General features: G+C 40.6%; 1 protein-coding gene across 1 annotated transcript in view; it reads right to left on the reverse strand.

Annotated features, from left to right (window-relative positions):
* The window catches only part of LOC140480594 (contactin-associated protein-like 2), a 2,042,618-nt gene that overhangs the window by 1,246,167 nt on the left and 779,877 nt on the right, over positions 1 to 16,574 (reverse strand). Inside the window, exon 4 of the mRNA XM_072575654.1 lies at positions 13,208 to 13,355. Within this exon, the coding sequence (XP_072431755.1) occupies positions 13,208 to 13,355 (148 nt within the window). The remainder of the gene's footprint in view (positions 1 to 13,207; positions 13,356 to 16,574) is intronic.

Consider the following 16,574-nt stretch of genomic DNA (forward strand, 5'->3'; position numbering starts at 1 on the left):
TACTGGCGAGACTGACATTTTATTGACATCCCTAATTCAGAAGGTTATGTTAAATCATATGTTGCAATCTGTCTTCTGGAGCTTTCAGTAATAAGCTGTAATAATGTGCGTTTTTTAAAAAAATATTGGTACGAAGTGATCCCTTCACAAACTAACAAAGAAAGTGGTGAAAATAGCAAAATAAAAAGAATTTTAATTTTTATCACCTTCCAGTATTTGGAAATACGCAATATGACAATTTGGGTACAATCTGCTGAGAGCTAAATATCTGTGCAAAATATCTCTCAAACAGCAGGAAGAAAAATGATTAAAATAATCTCAAAAGGTTTGCTTTCATCTTACCTGCTACCAGATTACTATTACTCAGGACAATTCACTAATGATATGAGAGAGCAGAAGATTACTGAGCAGTGCAAAACAAGAGCAGAAGTTGTCTCTTTATTAGATGAGTGCAGGCTTTTATTTATACAATTCTATTTTAAATGAAAATATTTCTGTTTTTTAACAAACTTGTTTAGTGCACGAATGTTGTATTGTGCAATACCCAAGGGAAGCTGGGTAATATTTGATTTCTGCAAAGTTTGGAAATAAGGTAAAACTGTTTCATTTGTTGTGATAATATTTTCTGAAATATGTTGTTTACTAGGGGTGAATGCGTCTTCTAGGTCTGAGACAAGCAATAATTCATTCAAATAAGGTATGCTACAATTCTGCCCTGAATGCAAGTACCACTTCATCAAACAATGCACATCCAGCACTTCAGGCTATAGTTATAGGATTGTTTCTGTTTTGTAAAACAAATGCTTGGTAGTCTCTGACACATTTTACTCCACAGTTATATAAAGCAGAAACTTCTGAAGATTTGACTTTCTGATATGAGCATACATATGAGTAAAAGGAGTTCTGGTTATGAGAGTTAACATATTCAAAATACAGGAATGAACATAGTTTGAAAGGACGTACTTCCCCTTGCAACAATAGGTTCTTTTGTTGCTACTTGGAAAGTAAGGCAATAGTTCTATGGAATACAATGGAGACAGGTGAATGATAAGGATGTGAAAATGGATTTATGCTCCAGAATTTGATCATTTCTGGAGCACTGTAAATACTTGCAAATCGACTCTTGGTGATGAAACGTGCAGTGTTTTTTTATTCATTAGTAGGATGTGAGCATCGTTGGTAGGTCACCATTTATTGCCTGGCCCTAATTCCCTTGAGAAGATGGTGCTGAGCTGCATTCTTGAACTGCTGCAGTCCACTTGCTGCAGCTTGACCCACAATGCCCTTAGAAAGGGAATTCCAGGATGTTGACCGAGTGACAATGAGAGAATAGTGATATATTTCCAGGTTGGGATGGTGGGTGGCTTAGAGTGGAACTTGAAGGTGCTGGTGTTCCCATATGTCTGCTGCCCTTGTCTTTCTAGATGAAAGTGGTCATTGGTTTGGAAAGTGCTGTCCAAGGAGCTGTGCTGAATTTCTGCAGTGCATCTTATATAACGTAGGCACTGATGCTACTGAGCAGTTGCAGTGGCGGGGTGAATGCTTGTGGATGTAATGCCAATCAAAGTGGCTGCTTTGTCCAGGATGGTGTCAAGTTTCTTGAGCATTATTGGAGCTGCACCCACCCAGGTAAGTGGGCAGTATCCCACCACACCCCTGACTTGTGCCTTGTAAATGAAAAACAGCCTTTGGGGTGTTAGGAGATGAGTTGCATGTTGCATTATTCCTAGCCTTTGACCAACTCTTGTAGCTACTGTGTTCATGTGAATCCAGTTAAGTTTCTGGTCAATACCAACTCCTGCATGTTGATCATAGGGAGACACACGATGGTAATACCTATGAATGCCAAGGTGCAGTGGTTAGATTGTCTCTTATTGGAGACTGTCATTGTGTGACACAAATGTTATTTGCTACTTGCCAGCCCAAGCCTGGATATTGTTCATAGTTCTGAGCAGCATCTCGTATACATAACCTACAGAAGAAATGGCTTTGTAATAAAAAAAATCAAATTGAATCTTCAAAAATTGTCTCATACTTTTTGTTGTACCTTTTAAAGAGATTGGCACTATACATGGTCAGATTGACTCATCGATTGTATTTGCAACTCTGGGCCCAAGCTCCCCATTTAGAATTTAATGCACAATCCAACCTGATAATTCAATGTAATATGGAGGAAATGCTGCATTGTTGGAGGTGCCATTTTTCATTAAAAGTAAAACCTTGCATGCTTGGAGACAGATAATTTATAAAAAGTTCAAAGGCAATATTCTTAGTAATTCCTGGATATGTTAGGAATCCCTTATTTTCAATGAAATTTAAAATTATACTGGAAAATCAAGTTCCCCTCTAAGCCACTCACCATCCTAATCTGGAAATATATCACTATTCTCTCATTGTCATTGGGTCAAAATCCTAGAATTCCCTTTCTAAGAGCATTGTGGGTCAAACTACAGCATATGGACTGCAGCAGTTCAAGAAGGCAGCTCAGCACCATCTTCTCAAGGGAATTAGGGCCAGGCAATAAATGGTGGCCTGCCAACGATGCTTACATCTCACAAGTGAATAAAAAAAGCACTCCATGTTTCTTTTTTTTTCAGATTTCAAACGCAGCAAATTAATGTTTCTAGCACTACTATGCCTCTTGGTTATGACAACTTTCAGGAATTTAGCTGACAATGCTGGGCAAAATCCATTTTCTAACACTAGAGTGGTTTATTAAGACCTATTTACATCAGTTTCTTCTGACCTACCAGGAAATCAGACCTAATTGTATCCTATTTAATTAGATTCCAACTCAATAAAATGTTTGTATGCGCAGTGAGCCCTCACAGTTTTGTTGAACAACACTGATTTGCTGGTGTAGAACAGCCCCAAACCACTTGACGTTCTTAACATTCAGGCTGTTCTTGATACTTTAAGAAAATTATCTGTGTAAAATGGATTAAACTGAATGCCACTGTGACATATCAAGAAATATTTCATTCCCAGCTCCAACAGATATTTTCCAAACTGTTTGAGAATGTACACATTGCTTTAGCAGCAGGTTTAAAAAATAAACCAAAGCAGAAGAACCAAGTCACAGTTTATGGTCAGGAATAAATATTCTGAAATTCTTAAATCAGGATTAAAGTTGTGAGTAAGCCATACAGGAAAAACATTTCAGTTTATTTTATCAACTGGAAGAGAAGCATTCTCATCAAAGTATATTTAATGAAAAATAGTTGACCACTGTTCAAAGGGTGCTAACTGTGGGTCATGGAATCAGGTCATGCTAAATTTTTCCTTGATCAACTTAATTATCTAAATGTCAAAAGGTGCTGAAGAATTCAAAAATAACAATTCAGATTTGATAACTTAAGTGAATTGTAAAGGTCACAAATATGACCAGGTATAGACAGTGGAATGATTATAAAAACAGGAAAAGGCTACTGGAACTTGTTACTTAGGAGAACACGAAATTGCATCTTAACCTGGCTAAGTTTGTAAATTCTGCAGTTTTTTAAGATGGTTTATTTTATGATTGCGGGCAAACACCCTGAACATGGGCAATAGGGAGAAATTTGAGAGAAATGTGAGATTGAGATACTGAGCAAAGAACTTCTCATGGTCAAGGCCAACAAGTCAAATTTCACACCTAAGTCTCAAATGTTGAGACAAGATTCTTGCTTGTCAGCACCGAGAGGTCGATTAATGGAGATTATTGCTCATCATCCCCCTCATTCCAACCAAATATTACCTCAGAAATATACAGTTTCTGATTCTCCCACTTGTTGGATAGAGACTAGATGTGGAGAATTCTCAAATGAAAGTCCGAGCAGGTACCTGGTGACTGCAGCTCCCCACTTGCTCATCTGGACCTCCAATTTTGATGCACAACACCAACATCTCCGGGCAGCGCCCAAACACTCCATTTCCACACATGCTGACATCAGACATATATCAGCCTCACACCATCAACATGGCACTTCCCAGATCCACATATATTCTGCTTCTGTGCTTTCATGTTCACTTTGGAGCACATCAACACCTCTCATTGGAATGTTGCTGCAAGGCCACTTTTCACGCACACTACAAGGCACCCAGCTCACAGACTGGAACAGGCTACATCTCAGGGTTACTTGCTCTTAGTGTTCACTCACTTAGCACCTACCTGAATGCTCACAACACTCATGCCTTTTTGGTGCATTGCCCCATTACCCAGACCTTCAGGGGTCACAGTAACTCAATTTTACTTTGCTGTTCAGATCAGACACAAGGCAGGCAGTTTGTCATGGTTCACAGTGCAGGCAAGTGGACTGAACATGTTGCTGTATGGGACATATTGTTACATCATGCTGAGTCAATGGTCTAGCGGTATTATTGCTGGACTGTTCATCCAGAGACCCACATAATGTTCTGGGAAGCTGGGTTCAAATCCTGGCATGCCAGATGGTGGAATCTGAATTCAATAAATGTCTTGAATTAAGAATCTAATGACCACTATAAATCTATTGCCAATTGATGGAAAAACCCATCTGGTTCACTAATGGCCTTTAAGGAAGGAAATCTGCCATCCTTATCTGGTCTGGCCTACATGTGACTCCAGACTCACAGCAATGTGGGTTGGCTCTCAACTGCCCTCTGGGCAATTAAGGATGGGCAATAAATGCTGGCCTGGCTAGCAACACACTCATGAATGAATTTTAAAAACATGAATAAATTAATCTAACACCTTTAACATGTGCCAGCACCCTATGTGGCAATCACACTGCACCAGCCAAATCGCTAGGTCTCAAAGTTGACAAGTCAAGGGGGTCTGCGGTCAATGAGGATGTCTTGGTACAGTCAGTCTAGGGCAGCAATTACTGCCAAGTCCAGTGACTTGGGCAGATCTGCTATCCACTTGGGGAGATCAAGGTGAGGGCTCTGTCTCAGTACAGCACAGCAATGAGCCTCAGTCAGTTCTGCAAGTTCAGTTTATGCAGTCAGGGGGAATCTGAACTGAGGACATTCAGGTGTATGGTCAGTCATCAGTTGGGGCCATGTGTTAAAGCCAATCAGGGAGATTCCCACAGTGAGTCCTGGGGGTCTGTGCAATGAACGTCAAGAGATGGTCAAAATTCAACAAACCCTGTTTTGGTAAGGGAATATGGGGAACCAACACTGCAGATTGGAGGAAGCAAAGTAACAACCTGAGATGGTGTGGGGACAAGGATGGCAAAGGAGGGACATTTAACATTTAAGAGGGGCTGAAATAACTGCACAGAGTTCAGTATCCCATCACCAAGTCATCCTTTATTTACTTGTGCACAGTACACTGGGTGTGACCAGCCAGCTCACAGTCAGTCCCTTGAACTGACGAGATTCTAAATCTCCTGTTAATTTTTTTTGTTGTGTGTGTGCAGGTGTAGGACACAGTGAAGAACAACAAATGCGTAAATTTTTATTTCTATTCCATCACCAGGAAGAAAGAAAACACCCAAGTGGCCAGTGACAAGCAATGCCCTTCTCAACAAAGGGCAATGTTGAGTGATCAAAGAAAAAGGTGAAAGGGAGGGTAGGGATTAAATCAAAATAGAACCGGAGGGGGAAATAACCCCGCGGTGTCCACCTCTCCCTGAACAACTCCAGGGTGTTGGTGGACACCGTGTGCTCCTTCTCCAGGGACTCCCGGACCCCCATGTAATCCCGTTAATTTTTTTTTCTTTTTTTTAAACCCCCACACGACCGCCTAACTGTGGTAGCACTTATTTTCTCCCCAGGTGTGAGACACAAGGTGCACGAATCTTTATTCAATTTCCACCACCAGGAAAAAAGGAAAACACCCGAGTGGCCAGTGACGAGCACTGCCCTTCACAAAAGACAATGCTGTGTGATCAAACAGTGAAGGGGAGGGCAGGGATTAAATCAAAATAGAGTTGGAGCGGGAAATAATGCACTCCACTCTCTGCGGCGCCCACCTCTCCCTGAACAACTCCAGGGTGTTGGTAGATACCGCGTGCTCCTTCTCCAAGGACTCCTGGACCCCCCTGTAATCCCCTGTTAATATTGGTCAGCCAGTGCTTCCTGATTGGCCCAGGTTAACAACACCTGTCAAGGATCTTGTAGTCACCAAGGTCCACCTGGTTGCAAACACTCCGGGGAATGCACTCTCTTGGGCACTGGTCTATGAGTTTACTTACTCAAGTCAGGCCTTGTATGACTCCTTTGCTCAAGGTTGGCATAAAGATTTGTAGCTCGGGTGCCGCTTGCCTTGGTTATAGGTATGTTCGCAGAGCCGCGAAGTTGATTTGCAGACATTTTGTCCCCTGTGTAGGTGACATCTTCAGTGCTTTTTGGAGCCTCCTGTGAAGCGCTGTTGTGCTGAGTCTTCTGAAATTTATTTGGTTCCATTCCTGCTGCTTCTGGTTGCCGGTGTTTAGAGGCATGGCAGTCATCCATGGGCTCCATCAATAAACACATTGATCTAGACCCAATATACCAACTACTGCAATAAACAACCGGAACTGGCAACTGGAAGCAACAGGAACAGAACCAAATAAAGTCCAGAAGAATTTGTACAGCAGTGCTTCACAGGAGGCTGTAAAGCACTGAAAATGTCACCTAGATAGGTGCAAAATGCCTGCAAATCAACTTCCCAGCTCAGCAAACACATGCACAACTACTCCTTTGCTGTCTTGAGTCCCATGTGCAGGCAGCAACTACAATGGTTGCCAGCCCAGATCCTGTAGAAACCTTTTAACTACTTGGCTGAGGTTCGACCTTGTTGTGGGGTTCTGCTGTGGACTGGCCTGGGTCCCTCTGATCAGGATATGCCCTGCAAGAGGCTCTACAATTGCCTACACTCTCATGGTGCTCCCTAAGCTCAGTTGGACAGGTGAGGATGTCCACTTCCACTGGGATGCCCAGTAGTTCCCATGCTCCACTGCCACATTTCCTAATGATAAAGCCAGCTGCAGTGCATGTTTGAAGTCCAGTTCTGCATGCTTACATAATTAATCCCATACACCAAATGGTCTCTCAGCATCTCATACAGAATTAACCCAAAATCACATGCCTCTGCCAGTCGTCTTAACCTCATCAACAGCCAAATAAAATGAATAGCGTCTCAGATTACAGGAGGTTTGTAACTTGCTTTTTACAAAATGATTGTTAATGCTTTCATCAGAATATGGTCCAATGTCAAAGTGCCATAGAAACAGAGAAGGTAGGAGCAGGAGCAGGCCATTTGACCACTCCATAGGATCATGGTGATCACTGAATTCAATATCCTAATCCTGCCCTCCTGCTCTATCACTTGATCCTTTTCACCACAAAAGTTCTATCTATCTCCTTATTGAAAACACAGAATATTTTGGCCTCAGCCACTTTCTATGGTAGCACATTCCACAGGCTCATCACACTCTAGTTCAAGAAATTTCTCTTCATCTCAGTCCTGAAAGATTTCCCCCTTATTCTTAAACTATGACCCTTGGTTGTAGGCTCCCCACCATTGGGAATATCCTTCCTGCATCTAATTTGTCCAGTCTTGTTATAATTTTGACTGGTTTCTATGAGATCTACCCCTCATCTTTCGAAATTATTCCATCTCCCCTCATAAGTCAGTCTTGTCATTCCAAGAATCAATCTGGTAAATCTATACTGTACTCCCTCTATAGTAAGAATATTCTTCCTCAGATAAGGGGAGAAAAACTGCACTCTACATTTGAGGTGTGGCCTCACTAATGCCCTGTATAATTGCAATAAGACATCTTTGTTCCTATGCTTGAATCCCCTTGCATTGAATGCCAAAATAGTTTGCCTTCTTTACTGCCTGATGCACCAGCGCTCTTACTGTGTGGCTGGTGCACATGGATACCAAGTCTCATTGAACATTCCCTCTCTCCATTTACAGTCATTAAAAAGTGATGCGCCTTCCCAGTTTTACTGTCAAAGTGGAAAACCTCACAGTTATCCACATTAAACTACATGTGTGATGCATTTGCCCATTCACTCAGCATGTCCAAATCACACTTCAACCTCTCTGTATCCTCCTCACAGCTTACCCTTCCATCCAACCTTGTGTCACCTGTAAAGTTTGAAACATTACATTTAATTCCCTCATCAAAATCATTATCTTTGTGAATAGCTAGGGTCCTATTAATGAACCCTGTAGTACTGCACCAAGCACTGCCTGCCATTTCGGAACAAAAAACATGATTCCTACATTATTTTCTTTCAGATTACCAATTTTCTAACCATTTCAATACATTACCCCCAATCCCATGAGCTTTAATTTTACACATTAATTTCTTATAAGGGACTTTGCTGAAAGCCTTCTGAAAGTCCAAAGAAATCATATCCACTGGCTTCCTGAACAACTTTATGAATTACATCCTAAAGACTTGCCGTATATTAGTCAAGCATAATTTTGCTTTTGTACATCTATGCTGACTGTGTCTGATTGTGTCACTGTTTTCTCACTGCTCTGTTTAGAAAATCCTTATAATGGACTCTGGAATCTTTACCACTGACATCAGACTCAATGGTCTATAATTTTCTGTTTTCTTACTACCTCCCTTTTTAAATAGTGGAGTTACATTAGCTTCCCTCCAATCTGTAGGAACTATTCCAAAGTCTAAATAATCTTATTGAGTCATATTAGAGCCATGTAGAGTCATTCCATAGCCCTCCTTGTTGGACAGATCCATGTCCCGCTTTGTGGAACATACATAAAGCTTTTATTTGTAAGTGAAGTTAATGCTCAATGCTGACATCATTATTTTGTTGCAAATACTACAAATAGATCCAGCCACAGCAGTTGTCCACAATACAGGCAAGATGCAGAGAAAGTGAAAAGGAAAAGATGCATCTCAAGCCCAGGACTAACACTTATTTCCAATGGATGCCAAGCAGCCTGCACAGAATGAGGTCAAAGCTAAACATCTCTTCAGGTTGCACAAAAGCTATAGGAGAGCCAGAATCCATTGGCTTTAATGCCATTTCCTTCAGGTAATAAAGGTGCAGTGTCAGCACAAACAGAGGATGTCCCAGGACACTGTTTTAGAGCCATGCCAGGTACTTGAGCAGGGCCTGCAACCTGAAGAGATGGTGGCCATCCTATCCTAGTGGCCATCAAGGTAACAGCTGCACCAAACTTTTACATAACTTGGTCCTGCCAAGAAATCAATGGGAATCTGTGTGGTTCTCTCAATTATCCATACACAAATGTATTAAGGCCATAACCAGTGCCATTTGTGCTGGATCACATCACTTCATCTAACTACCCCCGACGAGGGCAGTGCTATATCCTGAGCAAAACGTTTCAACAACATACATAGCTGTCCTCCTGCACCTGCATACATGATAGACTGCGCATACATCAGGCTGATAGGTTCACATCATATTGCAGCTGAGTTCATCAATAAGAAAGGGCTTCACTCCATTAATATGCTAGAGGTTTGTAGTATATAATGCATAGTATATAAAGTATTATAATGCCAATTTCCTTGAAGTTGTAGTGTTCCTGCTGCATTTGGGAAGCCAGATTACTGAGGGACAAAGACTACTCTTTGTGACTGTGTTACTCTACTCCTTAACTGAGGTAGTATCATCGGTATAATAAAGCTCATTCTTCAACAAATTCCAATGATGAAAGGACAACCTAAAATGAGATTCTGCTGCTTGTCACATTATCCCAGCATGCTGTGTAGTGCTCAATACAACTAAGGCAGGCAAAGACAGGATATGATAGATGCTGAAGAGCTGGGGGAGTGGGAACAAACTTTCAGGAAGAAGGTCGAGGACACTGACAAAGAGGAACATCATCTTCTGCATGAGAGCACAGCAGCATCAGGCGCTACAAGCCAAACAGGATTTAATTAACTCCTGGTTCCAGAAGATGTGAGCTGGGATCTGTGATCATTCAGTGACTGTAAAATCGTTGGTGCTTGACATACATAAAGTTTGTTTTAGTTCCGAGAGGTAAATGCAGCTTCCGTTTGAGTTGTGCTCACTTTTGGTATATAAAAGTGAATGTTTTGAAGTAATTGAAGACTTTGTTATACCTAATGCTCCCACATTGAACAGTGACAAGATACTGGCCTACAATGTGTAGAAGGAGCAGTGACTTGGAGGGCTGTAAGAGGGAATGTGGCTTGACACAGGTAATCTGTGTGACCAGATGTTTAGACCACGATAGGTGTAGGACCGTGCAGCTGTGTTTACGAGGAAGTGTCATGCCATGTGTGGCATTGGTTTGTGACTCCTCTGCCACTCTGCTGAGGGGGATTTATGAACTGCTAACGCTTGACCAGACGTTGGCTGAGCATCAAAGATGGTGCCATTGCCAGGGATGCCAAGAAATCCCAGGATATCCCGACAATGGCAATTAATCACAGTTACATAATTGGAGAGGTGACTAGAATGGACAAGAGGAAAGCCATATGGGCATATTAGGTAGTTAAGCTGGGAATTTGCACACAAGAAAAACTGGTGGATCTCTTGGAGGGAAACACCCTGTGACACTTGGCAGAAATACAATTAGCCAAAATATGCAAAGATTCATCATATTTCTTTAAGGTATAATGAAGGGGGGTCATGCTAGTTGTTCTGATTTCTACCTGACTACAAAATAGGTGGATTGACTGTTTGATATTAAAGGATATCCAGTTTATTATCTCGGGAAGAAGGTTCAAATTGCTTAAATTTCGAGACAAAGGTAGAAGCATCCACTTTGAGAGTTATTCCAAGCAGCTAAAGTTCAATCTCCCAGGAAAACTTTGAGAATGTCAAGTTGTAAATAGTTATGCTTCAAACTTTCCAGTTATTTTCAACATAACAGGGAGTTCAGGCCTCAAGGATAGTTAATTAGCATTTCTAGCTGAAGAAAGGGCCATGTGATTCATGTTGCCATGGAAGTGAACTTTAACAGGGGAAAGTATTGAAGTTTTCTCTGAAAACTCAGAGAAGGTTTGTCCGCAGGGATCCCTGGGAGAGATAGAGGATAAGACAGCAGCTCCAGACAGCATGACACTGTGATTAACTGTGCAGGAATAGAGGTGCAAGCTTGCGCTGGGACTGAAAAGTTCATGAGGACTTAAAATGAGGCTGTAAGATTCACCTGGCTTGTGCAAGAGATCTCCAGGGGAAAGCCCTCACTGTGAAAGATAGCTGTGAGTTTAAAAGTTCTCAGATTTTGATAGGAAACGAACAGAAATAAACCCTTGGGAGCTAAAAATCACCTTGGAATGATTCTGATAGAACAAAATGTCGAATTAAAGGTTAGACTCAAGTGTATCTGTGTGGTGTGTTCTTGACTGTGCTGAATGAACAAGTGAAATGTTTCTTCTGTATTTTCACATTTCAGTTGATTGTAAAGATAGACTTTAGTCAATACTGCTTATCACATTTGGCAACAGTAAAATGTACCTCTAGTATCATCAGCCTCAAAACTATGCTCCAAACAAAGTGAATTGAATCTCGATTGCTCTTTTCCTGGCGTGCACAGATATGATGGACAAAGTGGGTTTTTTCTCTGCCAGACATGTCTTATGATTCTAAAATTATTAAACAATAAAATCTTGTCATGTCATTGGTTCGACTACCAACTGAATGTTTGAATTTCTTAAATTGGGAATTGGTAAGAAATATGTCCCAAAGGTGAAGGCAGCATAGTTACTAAGCGTGTGCCAATATTGCTAACTTTCTATTAGTACATTCAAATAAATTGGCACAGATTTTTTTGATTTATGAAATAACTTTTGAACTGACACCTCAAGCTAATTAGAAATCAGTGTCCTGCCCAGGCTAATAGAAAGCATGGATCAGGTTTCTCTACTGAACAAAAATTATTACTTATTACAAGTGGGGCTTGATTTCCAGCACACTGCTTCTGTACATTGCAACAGCATGACTGATCTCAAATGACCCAGAACAAAAGTTTTCTCACAATAGGCTAGCCACAAAACTATTAATTATAAATTAGTCACTCATTAACAGGTTGTAAAAATTCTCTATTTTCTTTAACTGTACTTGTTCTTGAATCCATTCATGTGTGATGAGTGATTGACATAGTGTTTACACTCTGTGTGAAGAAATATTCAACTTTATCTTAGACTGACAACAAACCTGCTACTAGTTAGTTAAATTGATGGTGTGCGAAAGGAGGTGCTATGGGGTGCTAAGAAACACACATATTTACCCTGCCAAATAAAACCACACTGATGACAGAGAGTAAGAGTATGGGCTGCAGTTTCTTTCACTTCCCCTGTCAGCAACAATAGACTGAAACAAATATATTATTCAATTTATTTTACAAAATGAAATAAAAATGATCATCAATTTTATTCATGAAATTCACACAGATGGCAATGATTCACAGCTACAGACAAGTTTGAAAGTGTTGAGTTTTATGATAAAAAACTTTGGAAAATCAAACCTGCATAATACAAATACTTCAACTTCAATGATTGGATCCTTACAGATGGATTGGACATATATGACATATATGAGAAGGAAAGGGGACATTTTAGTTTGCTTTGTTAACATTGTGCTACATTTTATTTTAGAAAAAGCATGATAGGTACATCATGAGCTCATGAGTGTTGGCCAATATATTTCCAGATAAATATTAATACATTCTGCTGTTCCAGCTCAGGAAATGTACAAAAAATGATTGGCAAAGTTGTTTATTTTAACTTTAGCTGTCAAACTTATTCTCTTTTTAGGTCTGTTCCAACTTACCTCTCTGCACCCAGAGAAACTTTGAGGATGGTACAAATCAATTTTCATCTGTTAGTTAATCAAATGAATCTCTGTGATTCCAAAAAAAACTACATTAAAATACCACTCTCCCTCCGAACAAAATACACAATATTTGGCTTCTTGAAAATGCTTGTTTTTCCAGATTTGCACTTATTGTTTCTATGTGAAATGTTTCCTAACAGAAACCAAAGCCAAAAGCAAGAATTTGCTGCTGAGGTTTGAGGAAGTTACCACAATGTCCTCAATTAAAAACCAAACATTCTGTAGAATCTGGATTCAAATAAAATGTCTCTTGTGCTAAGTGAACTGTCAAAACAGTAACCAAGTTGCCAAATCTTGTGTCCAAATATAAGCCTTCAAAATGCATAAAAACCTCTGGCAACTTATAAGTGATCGTGTCACTTAGGTAATATGTGGCATTGCAATTCACATTCTGTGGTTTGTATGTAAGGATGTTCTATTTCATACTTATAATAATACTTACAGTAGGGGCAACCAAAGACTTCAATTCTCAACCCAATATGACCTTCACCATTCCAGTCTAGTGGTACTAAACGTACATAGCGTGCTGTAATTGGATGCTGTAAATCATGTCTCACTACTCCATCTGAGTTTGTGTTTCCTGCAAAGGCCTGTGGGGAACAAAACACAGAATGCTTAATATTAGAAAGTTAACATAGTAGCTGAAAAGCAAAAGTTCTGATTTAACTGATCTTATGAAAGCTAACACCTTTTGCAATACAAACTTGGTAAGTAGTTTCTTAATTGTAATGTTTTAGGCTGTACAGTAATATAAATCAGGAAAGTAAATTGTTTTTGTTTTCTTACACCGTCAAACATTTGTACATCAAGAACATTGGCTAAAATAATATTAATTTACATGTGTCAAATTGCTTTTTCTGTGTTCTCCAATTGCAAGTGTTAAAGCACGGCAGTGGGGGGTGGGGTGCGGTGGTTGGTTGGGGCAGTATCGTGTGTCGCATAAGTGCTACGGCATGTAAGTCATCTGGGGGAGGAGCAGTTGCAGGTGGTATGGAAAGTATGGGCCCAATTTAATGGGCGAACTCCTGAGTAACTATGTATTTAACAGTCTGGCTTTTCATCAGTAAAAATTTTACTTAATTCCATCAAAACTCTTCAAAATCTCCAATTTAAAACAAACCTTTCAGAGGGTTCCATGCATGGAGGATTCGCTGAGCAAAATATTGTTCAGAACGTGATAAGATAGCAATTCCTCTGGGTCCCCATGCACAGCTTCTACCTGTGCTGGAATTACGATTGTTTTGGAAAACACATGACAATGCTTTATCATTGCAGCTTATTGACAAAGATATTATTAAACTATACAGATCATGTGGATGAGCAAATAAACTCAGATAGAAATGGAAGATATACAATGTAGGGAAATAGATGTGACATCTCGAAAAATGTCCATATTATTGAGGAGGAAGTCGTTGATGTCTTGAAATGCATCTACAAATCCCCAGGACCTGATCAGGTGTACCCTAGAACTCTGTGGGAAGCGAGGGAAGTGATTGCTGGGCCTCTTGCTGAGATATTTGTATAATAGATAGTCACAGGTGAGGTGCTGGTAGACTGGAGGTTGACTAACATGGTGCCACTATTTAAGAAGGGTAATAAGGACAAGCCAGGGAACTATAGACCAGTGAGATTGACGTCAGTGGTGGGCAAGTTGATGGATGGAATCATGAGGGACAGGATGTACATGTATTTGAAAAGGCAAGGATTGATTATGGATAGTCAACATGGCTTTGTGCATGGCAATCATGTCTCACAAACTTGACTGAGTTTTTTGAAGAAGTTACAAAGAGGTAGAGGACAGAGGGTGGTGGTAGAAGGTTGTTTTTCAGACTGGAGGCCTGTGACCAGTGGAGTGCCACATGGATTTGTGCTGGGCCCACTACTTTTTATCATTTACATAAATGATTTGGATGCGAGCATAAGAGGTATAGTTAGTAAGTTTGCAGATGACACCAAAATTGGAGATGTAGTGGACAGCGAAGATTATCTCAGATTACAAAGGGATCTTGATCAGATGGGCCAATGGGAGTTTAATTCAGATAAATGCAAGGTGCTGCATTTTGGGAAAGCAAACCTTAGCAGGACTTAGACACTTAATGATAAGGTCCTAAGGAGTGTTGCTGAACAAAGAGACCTTGGAGTGCAGGTTCATAGTTCCTTGAAAGTGGAGTCACAGGTAGATAGGATAGCGAAGAAGGCATTTGGTATGCTTTCCTTTATTGGTCAGAGTATTGAGTACAGGAGTTGAGAGGTCATGTTGCGGCTGTGCAGGACATTGGTTAGGTCGCTGTTGGAATATTGCTTGCAATTCTGGTCTCCTTCCTATCGGAAACATGTTGTGAAACGTGAAAGGGTTCAGAAAAGATTTACAAAGATGTTGCCAGGGTTGGAGGATTTGAGCTATGGGGAGAAGCTGAACAGGCTGGGGCTGTTTTCCCTGGAGCATCGGAGGTTGAGGGGTGACGATATAGAGGTTTACAAAATTATGAGGGACATGGATAGGATAAATCGACAAAGTCTTTTCCCTGGGGTTGGGGGAGTCCAGAACTACAGGGCATAGGATTAGGGTGAGAGGGGAAAGATATAAAAGAGACCTATGGGGCAACTTTTTCATGCAGAGGGTGGTACGCTTTTGGAATGACCTGCCAGAGGAAGTGGTGGAGGCTGGTACAATTGCAACATTTAAGAGGCATTTGGATGGGTATATGAATAGGAAGGGTTTGGAGGGATATGGGCTGGGTGCTGGCAGGTGGGACTAGATTGGGTTGGGATATCTGGTCGGCATGGACGGGTTGGACCGAAGGGTCTGGTTCCATGCTGTACATCTCTATGACTCCATGCCTCTAAATACCTTTTTGGCCAATGATCAAGTTGATTGAATGTACTGGAATTTTTGGAAAATTTATTTTGCAGGAGTTTAAAAGCATTTTTAATGGGCTGCTGAACAACATGATTCGAGAGTACTTCATTACCACGACATTTTTTTGTTGTGATTGTACCTGAGGCAGGTGGAATACATGGTTCAAGGTTGAACCAATTAAGTTAAATCACCCAAAGAGTTTTGTTGAGTCAGGATCATGCACCTGTGTATGAAATATGTTTACAGATTATTTAAATGGCAGGACAAGTAGAGAGAGCAGTTAAATGTACAGCATCCTCAACTTTATCAATCGGAACATAGAGTACAAAAACAAGGAGGTGGTGTTGAACTTATACTAGACACTTGTTAGACCTCTGCTAGAGTAACGTGTATAATTCTGGATGCCATATAATTGGAAAGATGTAAACACATTGGAGAGAGTTCTGAAATGGTTAATGAAAACGGTTCCAGAAATGAGGGGCTTAAGTTATGAAGGCAGATTGAAGAAGCTGGGAATGTTCTTTTTGGAGAGGAGAAGGCTAAGAGAAAATCTTAGGTTTTCAGACTCACAAGTGAGCTGGATAGACAAAATAGGAAAAAGCAGCTTTCAAAAGGAACAAGAACAAGAGGGCATAGATTTAAAGTGATCTTCAAAAGAAGCAAGGGTGAAGTGAGAATGTTTTTTCACTCTGAGTAGTTGAGGCATGGAATGCATTTTTTGGAAGTATGATAGAGGCAGGTTCAACTGAAGCATTCAAGCGGGCATTGGATGATTATTTGGATAGAAATAACATGCAAGGGTATGGAAATTGGCACTAAGTAACCAATTTCATTAAACAACCAAGTGTAGGCACACTGGGCTGAATAGCTTCCATCTGCACTGTGAAAGAATTTTAGGGTGGTTGAGATGAGGTGAGATTGGGTGGGTTGAGGTGGGAAGTGGCACATT

Source organism: Chiloscyllium punctatum, chromosome 8 (genome assembly GCF_047496795.1).
Source record: "Chiloscyllium punctatum isolate Juve2018m chromosome 8, sChiPun1.3, whole genome shotgun sequence".
NCBI lineage: Eukaryota > Metazoa > Chordata > Chondrichthyes > Orectolobiformes > Hemiscylliidae > Chiloscyllium > Chiloscyllium punctatum.